The sequence below is a fragment of the Mastomys coucha genome, unplaced genomic scaffold (genome assembly GCF_008632895.1).
Source record: "Mastomys coucha isolate ucsf_1 unplaced genomic scaffold, UCSF_Mcou_1 pScaffold22, whole genome shotgun sequence".
NCBI classification, from domain to species: Eukaryota; Metazoa; Chordata; class Mammalia; order Rodentia; family Muridae; genus Mastomys; species Mastomys coucha.
In genome coordinates, this window is record NW_022196905.1 from 174,468,447 (window position 1) to 174,482,845 (window position 14,399).

Below are 14,399 nucleotides of genomic sequence, written 5' to 3' on the forward strand. Positions count from 1 at the left end.
AAAAAAAAAAAAATAGCTAAGCCGGTATGTTTTTTAAAGCGTAAGACTTGTGTGCACCGCATGGCAGCATATTGCTAACGATTGCTTAAACAAGCTCTCCTGGTGTCTGCAGGTCTGTGGACTGCTTTCACTCTGCTTGGACGTGAGTCCTCATAAAGACACGGGCTCTCAGCAGCTACCACTTACAAACACTATGCTGGGTTTTGGCAGCTATAGTTCATCTTCCTGGTTATATTTGTGATGTTCGTGAAACTGTACTAGTATGCAAAAGATGAACCTATATACATATTTAGAGTTTGAAACAGTAGAATTGTGTGCATTTTAGAAAAATATATGGTGACTCGTGGCACTTTGAAAAAGGAATGTGCAATTATAATGGTTTATACCACTTTGACCTTTTTTTAAACCCTACAAGTACTCTCACTAGGCTTTAGAGTCCAAACCCAATCCTAAAACTAGTGCTTTGTTCCTCCCGCTGACCCTGTCTGGTGACATGGAATGATTCACACAGATCATTCCCCACTGAGTTTTCTTATGTCCTGACCTCAACACCTTCAAAGAACACTTTCAGTGAATCCAGTGATGATCTGGAAAAACCATGATCATTCACTTTGCACTGATTTAAATATAAGCAATTTTCTTGTCAAAATACTTTTTAAGAAAATATTTAAACATTTTAAGTAGTATTGATTCATTTAAAGTAGTTTGGTAGACATCTAGGTAGTCACAATTTATCCTAAAATCTAGAGGGTTTTTTTCCCCACACAACTAAGTATATAATTATATGTAAAACACACCCATATTCCCCCCCCCCAGGCAAATAAGATATATAGTAAATGGATTTCTATATGGGTATGGCTCCCATATAGATAAATTTCTGTTCAGTCACAGGCATTTTCCTGTGATATGCCAGTGTGTTGTGAGCACAGTGGGTGGAAATGCTAACATTAGAGGTTGGCATTAATACAAATTACCCATAAACTCACTGCGATAGAAGGCATCTATGTGCCTGTATCTGAATAATTTACCATTGGTTTTCTCCAGCCTTCCCTACTTCAGTCTGCACAATCGTTTTCAATGAAGGAAAATAGAATCTGTGAACAAAGAAGTTCTTTTAAAAAAGGCCCCGTTTGGCACACTTTAAAAAATCTACTGAGTTTTTTTTTTGAAGTCCATTGGCTGCTTCCAACTTGTGAGTCTTAAATATAAATCACAGCATTTCAAATCACACATTCTCCTGCCCTCAAAATGTATTCAGAATTGATGCAGACGCATAACCTGTAACTTCTAATGATTAGAACTTTCCATGTATACTGAAAGATTAAATGACATAAGAGCTACAAAAGATTGGTAATTAATAATGTAACCCCATAGACTATCAAACTTATGGTAGTTCTGGGTTTCTCTCAAAGCCTTAAAATATTTTAATGAAAAAAAATTACCTAAAAAAAGAGGCACTTTATTATCTGGAGCTAACTATTTATCTGTGTAGAATTTGTCTAAAAAAAAAAATCCTTAAAGTATTCTTTATCCTTTTATAAATTTATCCTAGTATACATTTTTCTAAAGCCACGTAGAATATAAAGTGATAAAGTAAACTATTTTAATTTAACAGAAAATCGTGTTACATAGTATAAACAATGAATAATACAGAAATGAAAATAGAAAAAAGTATATGTGATAATGGTAAAAAGTGTCTAAGTTAACATGTAATCATTTGAAATTACCATGTAAAATTTAAAGACTCTCAGTGAAAACAATTTTAGACAGCTTTTATTTGTTAATTCTTATTTTTAATTATCTCTACTTTGTCTTGAATGATTATTAAATGAGAGGGCAATCAGAACTATTCCATTAGCCTATCACACCTCGGTTTTGTTTCATGAACTCTGTTAATGAAACTATAAAGCTTAAGAAGCCGTTTTGTTTCTTCTTTTCTCCCATCATCCAAACTTGGTGAATTATCAGATTTAAATCATTCCTGTAGAATGCTGGTATATATATGCTCCCTCTTAGAGAAATCAGTAGTTGATTTATATAATGGATTTAATCAGCAGGAAAAAAAACATACAATTTTTTTTGCCCTTGCATGTTGATCCTTAGCATCTGCCAACATAAAAATGATAGGCTAAATATATTCAAGTTTTGTTTGTGAGCAGTATATCTAAACATTTTAAGAAAATGTTTTCCATGTTGTTATTTAAGTCTCTATACTTTAGCCCCTTTTCCTCTCTCTAAGTTTTTTTCTCTTTTTTCTCTCTCTCTAGTTTTAAGTATTTTAATAAATGTAAATGTTTCCTAGACAGAATCATTATTTCATGATATAGAAAAAAGTTGGGTTTATCAGGTCTTCCCTTACCAAGGAAAGGCTAAAAACAATTATTTTTTTTGTCAACCGTTTGGTTTCTGGCTTTGTTTTCTTTTTAAAATAAGGTATATTAACCCAAAGGTGTGTTGATGTCAAGGCATGAACAATCGTAAATGTAGATCTATTGAGTATTTTGTGATGCTGAATAACAGGCTTTTCTCAACCTCTGTGATGCTAAGTATTTTCCTTAGAACGTTTGTTTAATGTTAGATTGTTGTTCTGAAAGATGTTGGTCCTAGTAGGATTTTTAAAAACTTGGAAAACAAACGCATGTATTACAAGTATAGCAATGGTGAATTGTACCCTTACCATACAGTCCTGATACTCTACTTTCAAACATGTTTCACTGTTAAATAGAGACAACCTAACATTGCTACTGTACTGTTACTGAGTACTCTTTCCTAAAGGACCCTGTTATCACTACTCCAGATTAGATGTGGGCAGACACATGATTGACTCCTGTGTCTACGTAGACCCTTCCAGGTATATTCTTCTCTTGGTGAGTAAGATTATATTTCCCATGACGTCAGTACATTGAGATCCGAATATACCTGTATCATTGCTAATTGCACATTTCTTATACAGTTACCTTCATTTGCCAAAATTGGCCTAGGCTAAAACTGGAGGGTTTGTTACATGTTTTCTGCCAGAAAGGTTTTCAATTATATTAGAAGTGGGTTTGTACTGTTAAAATAGTGGAACTCCCTTTCAAATTTCTTATCTGCTAAATTTAAATTAATATTTTTTCTTTAGCTCACAAATTACTCTAAATCCAGAGAGAATCTCAGCCTTTTTCACTGTTGTCAGACCAAGCATAAGGAACAGCCCTATGATACTGCAAAGACAGTTGAGGAATAAGGACTAAATCCTTTATGTTACACTCCAGAATAAAGGCATTCGGTGAAAGAAATGAACGGAAGTTCATCATGAGCGCAAGGCTTCTGTACTTGGCATTCCTGCATGGAAGGGAAAACAGGTATGGACGCCATTGGCATCATTTTCCCACTGACCTTATGCGGAAAGCCCCCACCACACTGGAGGACGTCTGGACTCAGTCTGGTTTGCTGGGGCTGGGGCGGGGGCTGGGGGAGGGCTGTCTCTTTAAGCCTTTCATTTTCCAAATAGCTATTCGCCAGCATTGAGGGAGAAGGCATGTAGACTTGAAAATACTTTCTTAAGAGACCATGTAACTATAGAACTCTGAATCTGAATTTTGAGGAGGGAGGATCACTTCGGTCCCCTGCCTCTTATACAAACCTTTTTTCAGATCTGTAGCTGCTTTAGTGTTAACAGGGTACCAGGCAGTTCTGTCCTGTGTTGTATTTCAAAGGTTCTCATCGTTGTGACTGTATTGTATTGTATGAAAAGAAGTCAGAGCTTGCCTTGTATTGTTTAGAATGGACCATAACTCATATTAATTCAGTTTCCATGTTCCAAATTTTTCAGTGATGCATGTTCACAGTTAGGTCCTAAAATCCTGTGGTGCTAATTCCTCCATAATCCAATGGTGCTTTTTGTGGATGCTAACTGCACACATGCTGAACAAAGCTTGAAAATCAAAAGTTCCCTCCCTTCCTCTGTTTATATGAAGTAAAATAAAATAACTTGAATTTGTCTCAGAGTATTCACTGACAATCTAATAAACTGGTTTCTATGTGTCATCAGTTTGGATTCTTGTTTTTCGAAAGTCACGTCAGTCACGCTGGCCCCCAGTGCTGATCTTACATGTCTTTATTTCATTATTCATTTGTGCCTGCAAGTTTATGTTGTCTCAAAGAATTTAAGACAACATAAACTTGGTCTAACCTATGAAACCATGTTTAGAGAGAACCCATAAAACCAAGCCCTGTCCGACCTAAAAATAAGTATGTTGAAAAGACTAAACTTGTGCTTTGTCTGTTTTAGTAGTTTATTGATAATTGACCATTGAATTGAGCCAGAAGAAAACATTTGCAAGAAAGCAAGTACACCTTCTAAGTCTTTATTTCATCCCAGACAATGCTAAAAAGACTCGCTCCTGCACAGCCACCCTTAAAGTTAGACTTGTAGAATTGAAACCCAGGTTGGCAGCAAAGCTCCTGACTAGCGTGCATAAGGCCTTGGCTTCACTTTCTGCAACACAAAAGTCAGAAGGAAAGTTATTTTCTTCAAATATGAAAATAAGGACAGAAATAACCCAATTGTAACTTCCCAGAACAAACTGACATCATGCTAGAGAAATGCATGCTGATGGTAGCTGAGATGTTCAGCTTCACCAGCTCTACCGAGAACTGTCGTCTCATGGAAGCTGCTGATGATGATCTCCATGAAATCAGAGCCTTTCTCCCCAGCCAGGGATAAATTTTATACTAAAGCCATATGCGTATTTGCATTCTAACCTTGTAGCTTTCCTAACCACTGGCGATGTTAAATTTTGAAAAGAAGAAAGAAAGTAAGCAAATTACTAAAGCTCCTCTGACAATAGTCATTGACATCAAATAGAAAGAACTCAAGCTTGCCTGTCTAGCCAGTGGGTCTGGCGACTAGGACATGCATTCCTGTATACATTGGTACACATTAATTTCATCTCAAATAGCTATTGAATCTCATCTAGCTTCTGACATCAGAAACTAAAATTTGTAAAATGGAGTCAGAGGCGTGCTCCTCTGACTCTTGAATAAGTGCAGTGTCCTTAAATCCCAGCATCTCCCAGAGGTGTTTCTGCCACATGGCACTTATTTTATAGCATTCCAATTGCCACAAGATAATTCTACATTACTTTAATGAAGGAGAGGTAAGTAAATATAGGAATGTTTTACAGACTCTTTGTTTCTGGTAATATCTTTCAACATGAAAGTTAATTCTACCTTCAAAAAAGAGTAAGAGAATACATTTCTTGCTTTTATAGAGGAGGTAAGTTTTTATATGAAAATATTTCCAGTCTTAACCTCATAGTCAACTAGATTTCTGTGTTAATGTTCACTACAATATTTGTATCATCAAAAGATTTAAAATGCTATCTTTTGGAGTGGTCTAACTTAGTGAGACCATTCCTCAAAATACAAAGAATACTGGGGGTGTTGCTCAGTGGTAGAGCACTTACCCAGCACATAAGAGACCCTAGGCTCAATTATCAGAACCTCAAAAAACATTAATTAAACATCTCCCTTAAATTTGAAAAGAAATGAAGTCCCTCTAAGCAAAACCTTGATTCAAGGATGTAAAAAGTATACATCTATCTATAGGTTTCAACAATATTTTGGAAAATTGTCTTTTCTGATCTTAAAATAATAATTTCATTACAGATATTAAGCTCAAGACCTTTTTATTTTTCTTCTATGTCCTTGCAGGGAAACATTTTCAAAAGAAATTCAGATGTTCTCCGTTAAAGAGAATCTTTTTATTAAAAATTTAACACTGAGAGCCCAGGCTCACTCATCTTTGGGAATTAATTTGCGGCATCAGGAGTTGTTCTGAGTCTTAAAGTAGACAGTAATTTTAAGAGACAATCAGAATGAGCCTTTGGAGTTCATTTCAGACGTGTTCCCCATGCTCATTCTCTGCTGAAACAGATGCAGAGTCACACCTAGAACTAACACTGTCACCCTCGTTCTCTACTTCATCCTTGGAAAGAGGAGGTGGGTGTATTGAGTAATACAATTCACACAATAACTGAGCAGTACTTCATGGGGCTGAAGAGAGCGCACAGTGCAGTGAGCTCAACACTACACATAATTCTTTGCAAATTGATGTCATGTACTCTGTGAATAGAAGACAAAGCTTAACACTTTTTAACAAAACATAATGTTTGATGTCATGAAAAACTAAACAAAAGACATGCAATGAAAAAATGACTTCTGAATGGAAGGATGAGCTCCCAGCCTTGTGTATTCAGAAACTCAGTTTGGTTAGTTCATTCTGAATTAATTCATAAGAAAGTCCCTCTAAACAAGGTCAGGAAGAAACTATTTTTCAGTGCCAGATATCCAGTGGAGAAATGAAGTAATATACAACCAACAACAAGTGTTGCTCCTGGGGACTTGGAAGAAGCTGGTCTGAGACAGTCTTTGAGCTTTGCTTGTCTTTCTGTAAATTATTTTATAAGCCTTATTATTTTTTTTAATTTTAGAAATTACTTTTTAAAGGAAAGGAATAAGTGCTAGAGAGACTAGATTACCTTATTCAATTGGTCATCATATTCTTTCTTCAATAGGGAATTCTACTCAAATATGAACATCAGGATGTTCCTTGGCAAATAGGAAAACAGACAAAGGAGAATGAGTAATATTCATGAGTAGCATCTTGTCATGACATCTCGATGAGGCAAACCTCCCAAGTAAGAAGTTCGCAACAGCTTATCAGTCCCTCCAGCCCATGAGGGAGAACACTAACAAACCCTTACACTTCGATTTTTTTTTTCCTAAATTCCATTGATTTTTGCATCTTTCAGTGTGGGGCTATTATGGCTCATAGAATTCAGCCGCATAATATCTTACATTCCGTATCACTTTAGGATCATTAATGGTGTGATACAATTTACAGCCATCATTAAGCATTATTATTGCTCATAAATAATCACACATTGTTTATAGTTTTTCATGCAATTGCTATTCATTAAGCATCAACATTAATCATTTACTATCATTAAGAATATCCTTCACCATTACAAAAGTTCTACATGTGGTAGCTCTCCAATCATACCCACCCACCACCATCCTTTTATTTGTTTTGGGGGGTTGGTGTTTCTGATCACTTATCTAGGGCTGCTTTAACTCACTATGTAGATGGGATTGACCTTGAACTTCTGGTCTTTCCATTCATCTCCTTCGTGTAGACATGCAGCCCCAATACCTGGTTTTATAAAGTGCTGAGGGATCACATCCAGGGCTTCATGCATGCTTAGCAGTCACCCTGCCTAAACTGAACCACATCCCAGCTCCTTGTTTTGTTAAACAGGATCCCAGTCACACTGCATAGTCTTGGGTAGCCTGGTACTCAACAGGTTGCTCAGGGTAGTCTCAAACTCGCAACAGTCCTGCCTTAGCATCCACAGTTCTGTAATTACAGACATACACTACCACACTTAGTCGTACCGTTTCCCTTCATGAGGGAGATTTGTGGAGCATTTCAGTTCAGCAATAGTGACCAGTGAGTGATCAAGACCCTATTTCTCCCCTCACTGTGGTTCTGCCCAGTAGACCACTGCACATTACAATGGACCAGATACAAGGCTAGACTATTTCACACCTCTCCTGGCAGCCACTGCTCATTGACCACACTCAGCATGAAAGATTGGCATATTTGCCATTCTTCCTTTGACACCCACCAGCACATGTCCAGACCATCTGTGTTAATCCAGATCCTCCAAGAGACAGATGCCAAGATGAGATTATATATTAAGGGAAGTGCCAGTGAGAATGAACTACCGGAAAAGCCATCAGACCATAAATCAGGTCTTCTCCTATGAAGAAGAAAACCACAGAGGGCAGGGAGAAAGGATGAAAGGCATAGGTAATGTCTTTATTAAACTGCAGTGCAGCTCTACGCAAATTTCTTCGAGGCTTGTGGGGAGAGTTTAAAACAAAGCTGCCCTTTAGAAAAGGCCAGCATCTTGCAGGTATACCCCTGCCCAGCATCACTGTCGCAGTTAATCATTTCTCATCCTCTGAGGGGAAGCACATTCCAGTGTCAACATGATGACCGATGTTAGAACATGCCAGCTGGGTCAGTGGGTCATTTACATAGAGCTGTGGATCTGGACAATACAAACAAGAATCTATGGTGGTTATGAAAGTCCATCCCTCAGATTTCCTACTATAGATTGCATGGTTGAGCTCCAGGCTATTTCTGCATTCTGGGAGGCTGGCTTCTGGGTGGTATATTTGGATTGCAGGCCTATACCACCCACCTCCTTTGCCCTGAGGCAAATTGTCTTATAGGATGTCTGTCTCCACTACCATGCTCCTGTTCATGTGCTTATGATGCCAATTCTGAGATAAGCAATGGCAGTGTTAGTGAGGTCAACTTGTCCAAGCCCTGTTGTCTACTTGGTTGTTCAGTGCCTCTTCCAAGATAACTGTTAATATGACACAAAACTCTTCATAGTCCATTCACTGCCCAGTATATCTCAGATTTGTGGTCCCTTCGCTTTAAGACTCCTAGCCAGATACCTGGGCCTTTGGCTAGTGTCTGAAAACTGTAATTACAAAATATATGACCAGATAAATACCTTGAAGTTCTCACATAGCCACAGATATAAGATGAGAGTTGCTGTTGTATCCATTGAGAGTGATGAAGTTAAGACTATTTGGGCAAACTGTTTGAGCCACATAGTCATTGCCTCTGGTCCCACTCAGTTTTATAATTAGATGTACCAGGATATGATCATGGACTTCCACAGCACATGTCCAACTCTAAATTAGAATGTTCAATAGAATCCGGATCATAATGGGCAATTCTCTTCTCATAATCCAGAATCATTATCTCTGCCAGGGCTCAATAGTATGTCCATTACTGGTTCTTCTCTGCAGTGGTTGGCATGGTTTTATCCTAGAATCCCAAGGGGCTGCATTTTGAGAGCTGATTCTCTCTGTAAAACCTGCCATGGCTCCAATTTTCCCCACTGTAACTTTTTTCCTACACAGAGAACATGAAACTCACTGCATCTATTCAATCATATGGACCAAGCAATATAGCTATTGTACATGCAACACAGCCCTGACTTGCTCTAAGCCCTATGCAAAACTGACACTCACACAGTACATAGGTCAAAACAATATTCTCATTTGTGAGTATACTGTCCTCAAACCTAAAGAGGGGTCAAGTCCCCTAAAACTTCACTGTAGTGTAAGGATTCTGAATATCTATAGGGTACATTCTGGAACTCATCTTCCTCGGCCTCCTCATCCCTTCCTCTGGCCAGTATTTTTCACACTTCATTCTATTATAGAATTCTTTTCTCCTGAAAGCAACTCAGAAATCTCCACTTCACTAAGTATTGGTCTTGGCTTTATCCAGATTTCCAAAAACTGCCATAATAGCTTACCCTGATCCATGAGAGATTGGATTTGGGGTCCTGAGAAAGGTGAATTCCAGGTCACTTAATCAAGCTCTCAAAAATATAGTCTAGGACTCCTTTCAGGGTAGTCTAGCTAATTCTTGAAAGTTTACAACTGTAGCATCTTTTTCCTTCTTAACAGATTCCAGCCTGCACCCAGGCTTTGCTGATTATGAACCATGATGATCAGGGAGGATCGGGGATGAGGGGAGCTGCTAACAAAAGCATACACCACTTTTCTTGTCTCTGTGGCATCTTCATGCATATTACAAGTGCCAGCCAGCTCTTACTGGGGCGTTCTTAGGAGATACACCTCGACAAGCCTAAAGGATTCAGTGTGGGCATGTCTGCCCAGAATCTTTATTCCAGGGCATCCATCTCCATGTCCTCATCCCAGTTTTTAGTTTCAGATCAGGGTTTTCCCAGGGTCCCAGAATCCCTTTGCCCCTAGATCCTGGATAAACACCCGCAACCCTTGCACTGTCTGCAGTTCTAACTACTCAGTCCCCAGCCTGCTCAGTCCCGGCTGTTCTGTCACACCGTAGAAGGTACAGGACCTCTTGAAAGCCACTCCAGAGGCCCTGTACTACACTGTGAGTGAGTAAACACTCTCTCTTGGCAGCAGTTGGCCCAGTTCTGCTACTTCTTACTGCATAGCTTTCATCTTCCTTCCCCACGAGGATATATTCCACGGTCACCGTCAATGAAACCTCTTGCATTTGATTCACCACCTTTTGATATAAACTATTCGTTTCCCGTCTATCAATCAAGCTACCCTTCTCTTTGCCTTTGGACAGCCAGTGAATAAATTTCAAGTTCTCATCTGACTGCCTGTTTTCTCAGCACATTCTTGGTACGAGTCGAATATAGATCACCTAGGAAAAAAAGGCCAAGGCTGATGCTATGCTCTGAATATGAAATGGCTTCACAGCATCACGTTAGATGCTTGGTCCCTGGATGATAGCACGATTCTGAGAGGTACTAAAACTTTTCGGAGGTAAGTTCTAGGAGAAAGCAAGTTTCTTCGGGGTGTTCTTAGGAGACACATCCTGCTGAAGCACCTGCTGGAAAACCCTCTTTCTGTTCTTCTTAGCAACCATGAGTTGACCAGATCTGCTCCACATGTTCCCGCTGCCCGGGTGTTCTGCCACACCATGAGCCCAGAATCAATGGAGCCAGCCATGAATAAGGAAAACTCTGAAACAGGGATCCAGAATAAATCTCCGAAGTTGTTTCTTTCAGATACTAGTACAGTGATACAGAAGTGACTAATGCAATAGGATTAGGTATGTAAGAGATTTATTGAGGAAAAACCTAGAGAAGAAATGGAGACAAAGCATGGAGGAGCATCAGACTCTTCCCTTCTCTGCCAGGACCCACAGGTCACGGACCATGGTTTATTCCTTACAGTTCCCGCTCACAGAGCATCCTGTCCCTTTTTGTGCATGGCATGCCAGTATTTCAGCTGTGGATTCATAAAACATATTGGTTGACTTGGTACATAAGAAGCAGGACAGAACTCAGGCCTTCAAGAAACAATATGGCAGCTCGAGTGGGGCCAACTCAGTGTGCACATGACACTATGGTGGCGTAGGAACCAAGAGGGTACTGGTTACAAAAACATGAGTCATTGATTCTGATGAGGTCATCCATTGCTGATGTCACAGTATCCCCAGCAAAACTGCTGTCTAGGGCTATAAGTAGGGAAGAAACCTAGCTTATTGGCTGTTAGTAAATGGATAGATCCCAACTGAGAAACAAGTATCTTGACTCTCAAAAAAGTACATAATGATGTGCTCACATCTGCATGTACACACACACACACAAACACACACCAAGTGAGCAAACCCAGGTGGTAGATAGATAGATAGATAGATAGATAGAGATATTCCCAAATACTCAGGAGTCAGTCAGGAGGATTTCAAGTTCAAAACTAGCCTAGGCAACATAATTTGTAAAAATAAAATATAAGAGATTATCTCCAGGTCCCACCTCTTACTGAAGGGAATAACATTCTTTTTTGAGCCTATGGCTACTGGTATGTTTCCCACGCTCCAATGGATGTCTTCATATCTGGGCAGTAAATAGACTTTGTTGAGTGAAGCTAGGTGGGAGGCATGTTGAGGGATAGTTGGCAAAATTATGAATTTGGGGGTCTGCAGTCATATTTTGTTATATGTCTATGAAACTCTCAAAAGTAAAAAAATTTGAAAGAGAGCAGGCAAAGAGCTCAGCACTGTTTTCTCGTGTGGTCACCACGTTGCATGACTTTCCCACCAATCTGCACACCAAGTGTCAGTTCAAGGCAGACATTACAACGGAAAGCCAACGGACATTACATGGAAAGCCACTCTGCACAAATATACGAATGGGGCATCAACCAAACTGTGTAAGCAAAGTGGATTGTTAAGACTGAGTAGATTTTGTCACAAAGCTATCTAATGTTGCCAGAAAACTTATTGAGTCTTTAAGAGGGCATCGGTATCAGCCACTGACTCTCAACTGGATTGTTTCCATGCCCTCTCCACCATGGTAAGCTACGCTGACATTCTTCATGAGCTCATGTACATGGCTGTCACCATCCATATTGACCATGAGAGTGGTAACTTATTCACACAAACCAGTCACATAGAAGACAGTGTGCTTCAGAGCCCTTATCCACCTTTTACAGCAACCTGGACCAGGAAAGCTGGTCCTCACTGTGACTAGCAAATAAGGAAGTGCTTGTCTGGTTAACACAACTACAGATAGAAGTTGCAAAAAGTGCTTGAGAAGTCACCTGACTGCATCTGGAACATATTCTAATTAGAACAAGATCCCTAGGCTGTGTCAATGTAGTACCAAGAAAGACTGAGACATGATCTGCTGGTCTGTGAGAGTCTGCCATGAAACACCTGTCCAATGACCCCATGTTTATGCTAGTCACTCAGTGAACAAACCAAGCATCCTTGGCTCGTTGGGGATGTTCACAGTGGAAAATTACCCCAGCACCATAACCTGATAGAGAGGAATTTCTACAGAGTCTTGTTTGGAGTGTACATCTGGAACCCAATACTTAGGTCTTCTTCAGACACCCAAGTCCATAGGCACAGAGGAGCTGAAAGGGTGTGGATTCTAAGTCAAGGTAGGATGGGAAGTAGGGAAAACATTTTTCAAGTATACTTTTGTCTTATTTGGGGGATTGTGGAGAGCTGCAAAGCGCCACACCTCAAAGATGGCGCTGGCCGCTGCCCCCCACGCCAGTCTGATGGCGAGCACTCTTGAAGTAAACAACTCCTTATTTGGTTATGGGCTGAGTCAACTGGCTTGCTCCCGCTGTGTGGGCCTGTTAGATAGCACCACGTGGCTTTACCTGGGTGGCTGACCATACAGTATTTAACCTGTGGGTTGGCTTTCCTCGTGGTCAGTCAGAAGATTCTTCAAGGTTCCTGAATAAACTGCTGGAGAAGAGCCCGAGAGTGTGTTGCGTCATTCTTGCTGGTCGAGGGTGGTCGCGACAGGGGATACCTTTAGAGCCTTAATATTAAATGATATCTAAGGCACTGAAAAATATTTTTGAGAATGAAATATAAATTAATACTTTAAAAGAAATGAATTTCCCTTTTCTGCCTTAAGTGAGTTGCCCATCACTAGTCAGATGGCCAGACTTAATGCACACGACATAGGCTAGACCTGATGTCCTACTGTCTCCTGGGTGAAAATCCAGCTCTTTTCCTGGGTGTAAGCTAATTATATATTCTCTGCAATCACTTTGGAATTTTTACTTCTATTCTTTCCAACCCTCAGTAGGCCAGAAAACCCATTTCTATGGAAGTTGTGTTAAATTGTCAATGGTACTAAGCCCATAGCCTTCTCTCAAGCACACAAAGCCCTCTCACAAGAATACTGACTAGGGGGCTGGTGAAATGGCTCAGTGGTTAAGAGCACTGACTGCTCTTCCGAAGGTCCTGAGCTCAGATCCCAGCAACCACATGGTGGCTCACAACCACCCGTAATGAGATCAGATGCTCTCTTCTGGAGTGTCTGAAGACAGCTACAGTGTACTTACATATAACAATAAATAAATCTTGTTAAAAAAAAAAAAAAAAAAAAAAAAAAAAAAAAAAAAAAAAAAAGAAAAAAAAAGAGAAAAAAAAAAAGAATACTGACTAGCTGGATGTGCTTTGGCAATGTTTATATGATACCAGTTGGCCATAAACATATGGCATTTGTTACAACTAGCACCAGTCTTTGAATTTATTACTCTTTCTTAAATTATTTCATTAATAAGATCTGCTTGAGTATAGTGGCACACATCTGTAATCTGAGAAGGCTAAGGAAGGAAAATCATGAATTTGAGATACTATCAGAAAACAGTAAAAATAATAAAGTCCAGTACTGTTGTTTCCCACTCCTCTAATGCCCATCCTCTGGGATTTCTAGACGTACTACACCTCCAGGTAAAGATGCCCTTTCCCTTTTGGCCCCTGCTAGAGATCTCTTTCAGCAGAGATATATAATATGGGATCTTGCACAGTCACTTGGCTTTATTGGTGCTCACAGTAAGGAAAACTTTATTTCTGTAAATCACAACCCTCTGACACACCTATACTCCTTTTAAAATGCTGTGGGACACAGAACACAGGCTCAGGAATGACCAGCATATCTTCATGGTTGATATTTAGAGGAACCACATGATGTCTCTATTTCTGTTTCTCTGTCTCTGCCCATTTCTATCTCTGTCTCTCTGTTTCTCGGTCTCTATCTCTCCCTCTTCCTTTCCCTCCCTCCCACTCTCCCTCCCTTCTTCTCTCATTCTCTCCCACCATCTCCGTGAAACTCTGTAGCTCAGGCTATCCTCAATCTCACAGTTCATGGTATCAGCCTTTCTGAGTCCTGAGATTACAGGCCTGTACCATCAAATGTTCCTGGGTGTATGTCTCTTCTTGAACAGGGAAATGATTCAAGATTTGACATTACATTCTTTGAGTATGAGGTCCTGGGTCTAGGAGTAGT

General features: G+C 39.7%; 1 protein-coding gene and 1 long non-coding RNA gene across 2 annotated transcripts in view; one reads left to right on the top strand and one right to left on the bottom strand.

Annotated features, from left to right (window-relative positions):
• Purg (purine rich element binding protein G) overlaps positions 1–4,029 on the top strand; it is a 30,936-nt gene extending 26,907 nt beyond the window's left edge. Inside the window, exon 3 of the mRNA XM_031339509.1 lies at positions 3,122–4,029. Within this exon, the coding sequence (XP_031195369.1) occupies positions 3,122–3,226 (105 nt within the window). The 3' untranslated portion in view covers positions 3,227–4,029. The remainder of the gene's footprint in view (positions 1–3,121) is intronic.
• Positions 4,030–4,263: 234 nt separating this feature from the next.
• LOC116069127 lies at positions 4,264–8,774 on the bottom strand. The gene is made up of 3 exons (XR_004109864.1): positions 8,577–8,774; positions 6,525–6,594; positions 4,264–4,480 (listed from the first exon to the last, which is right to left on the bottom strand). It is a non-coding gene; the product is annotated as an uncharacterized LOC116069127 (long non-coding RNA).
• Between the last annotated feature and the right edge of the window lie 5,625 nt (positions 8,775–14,399).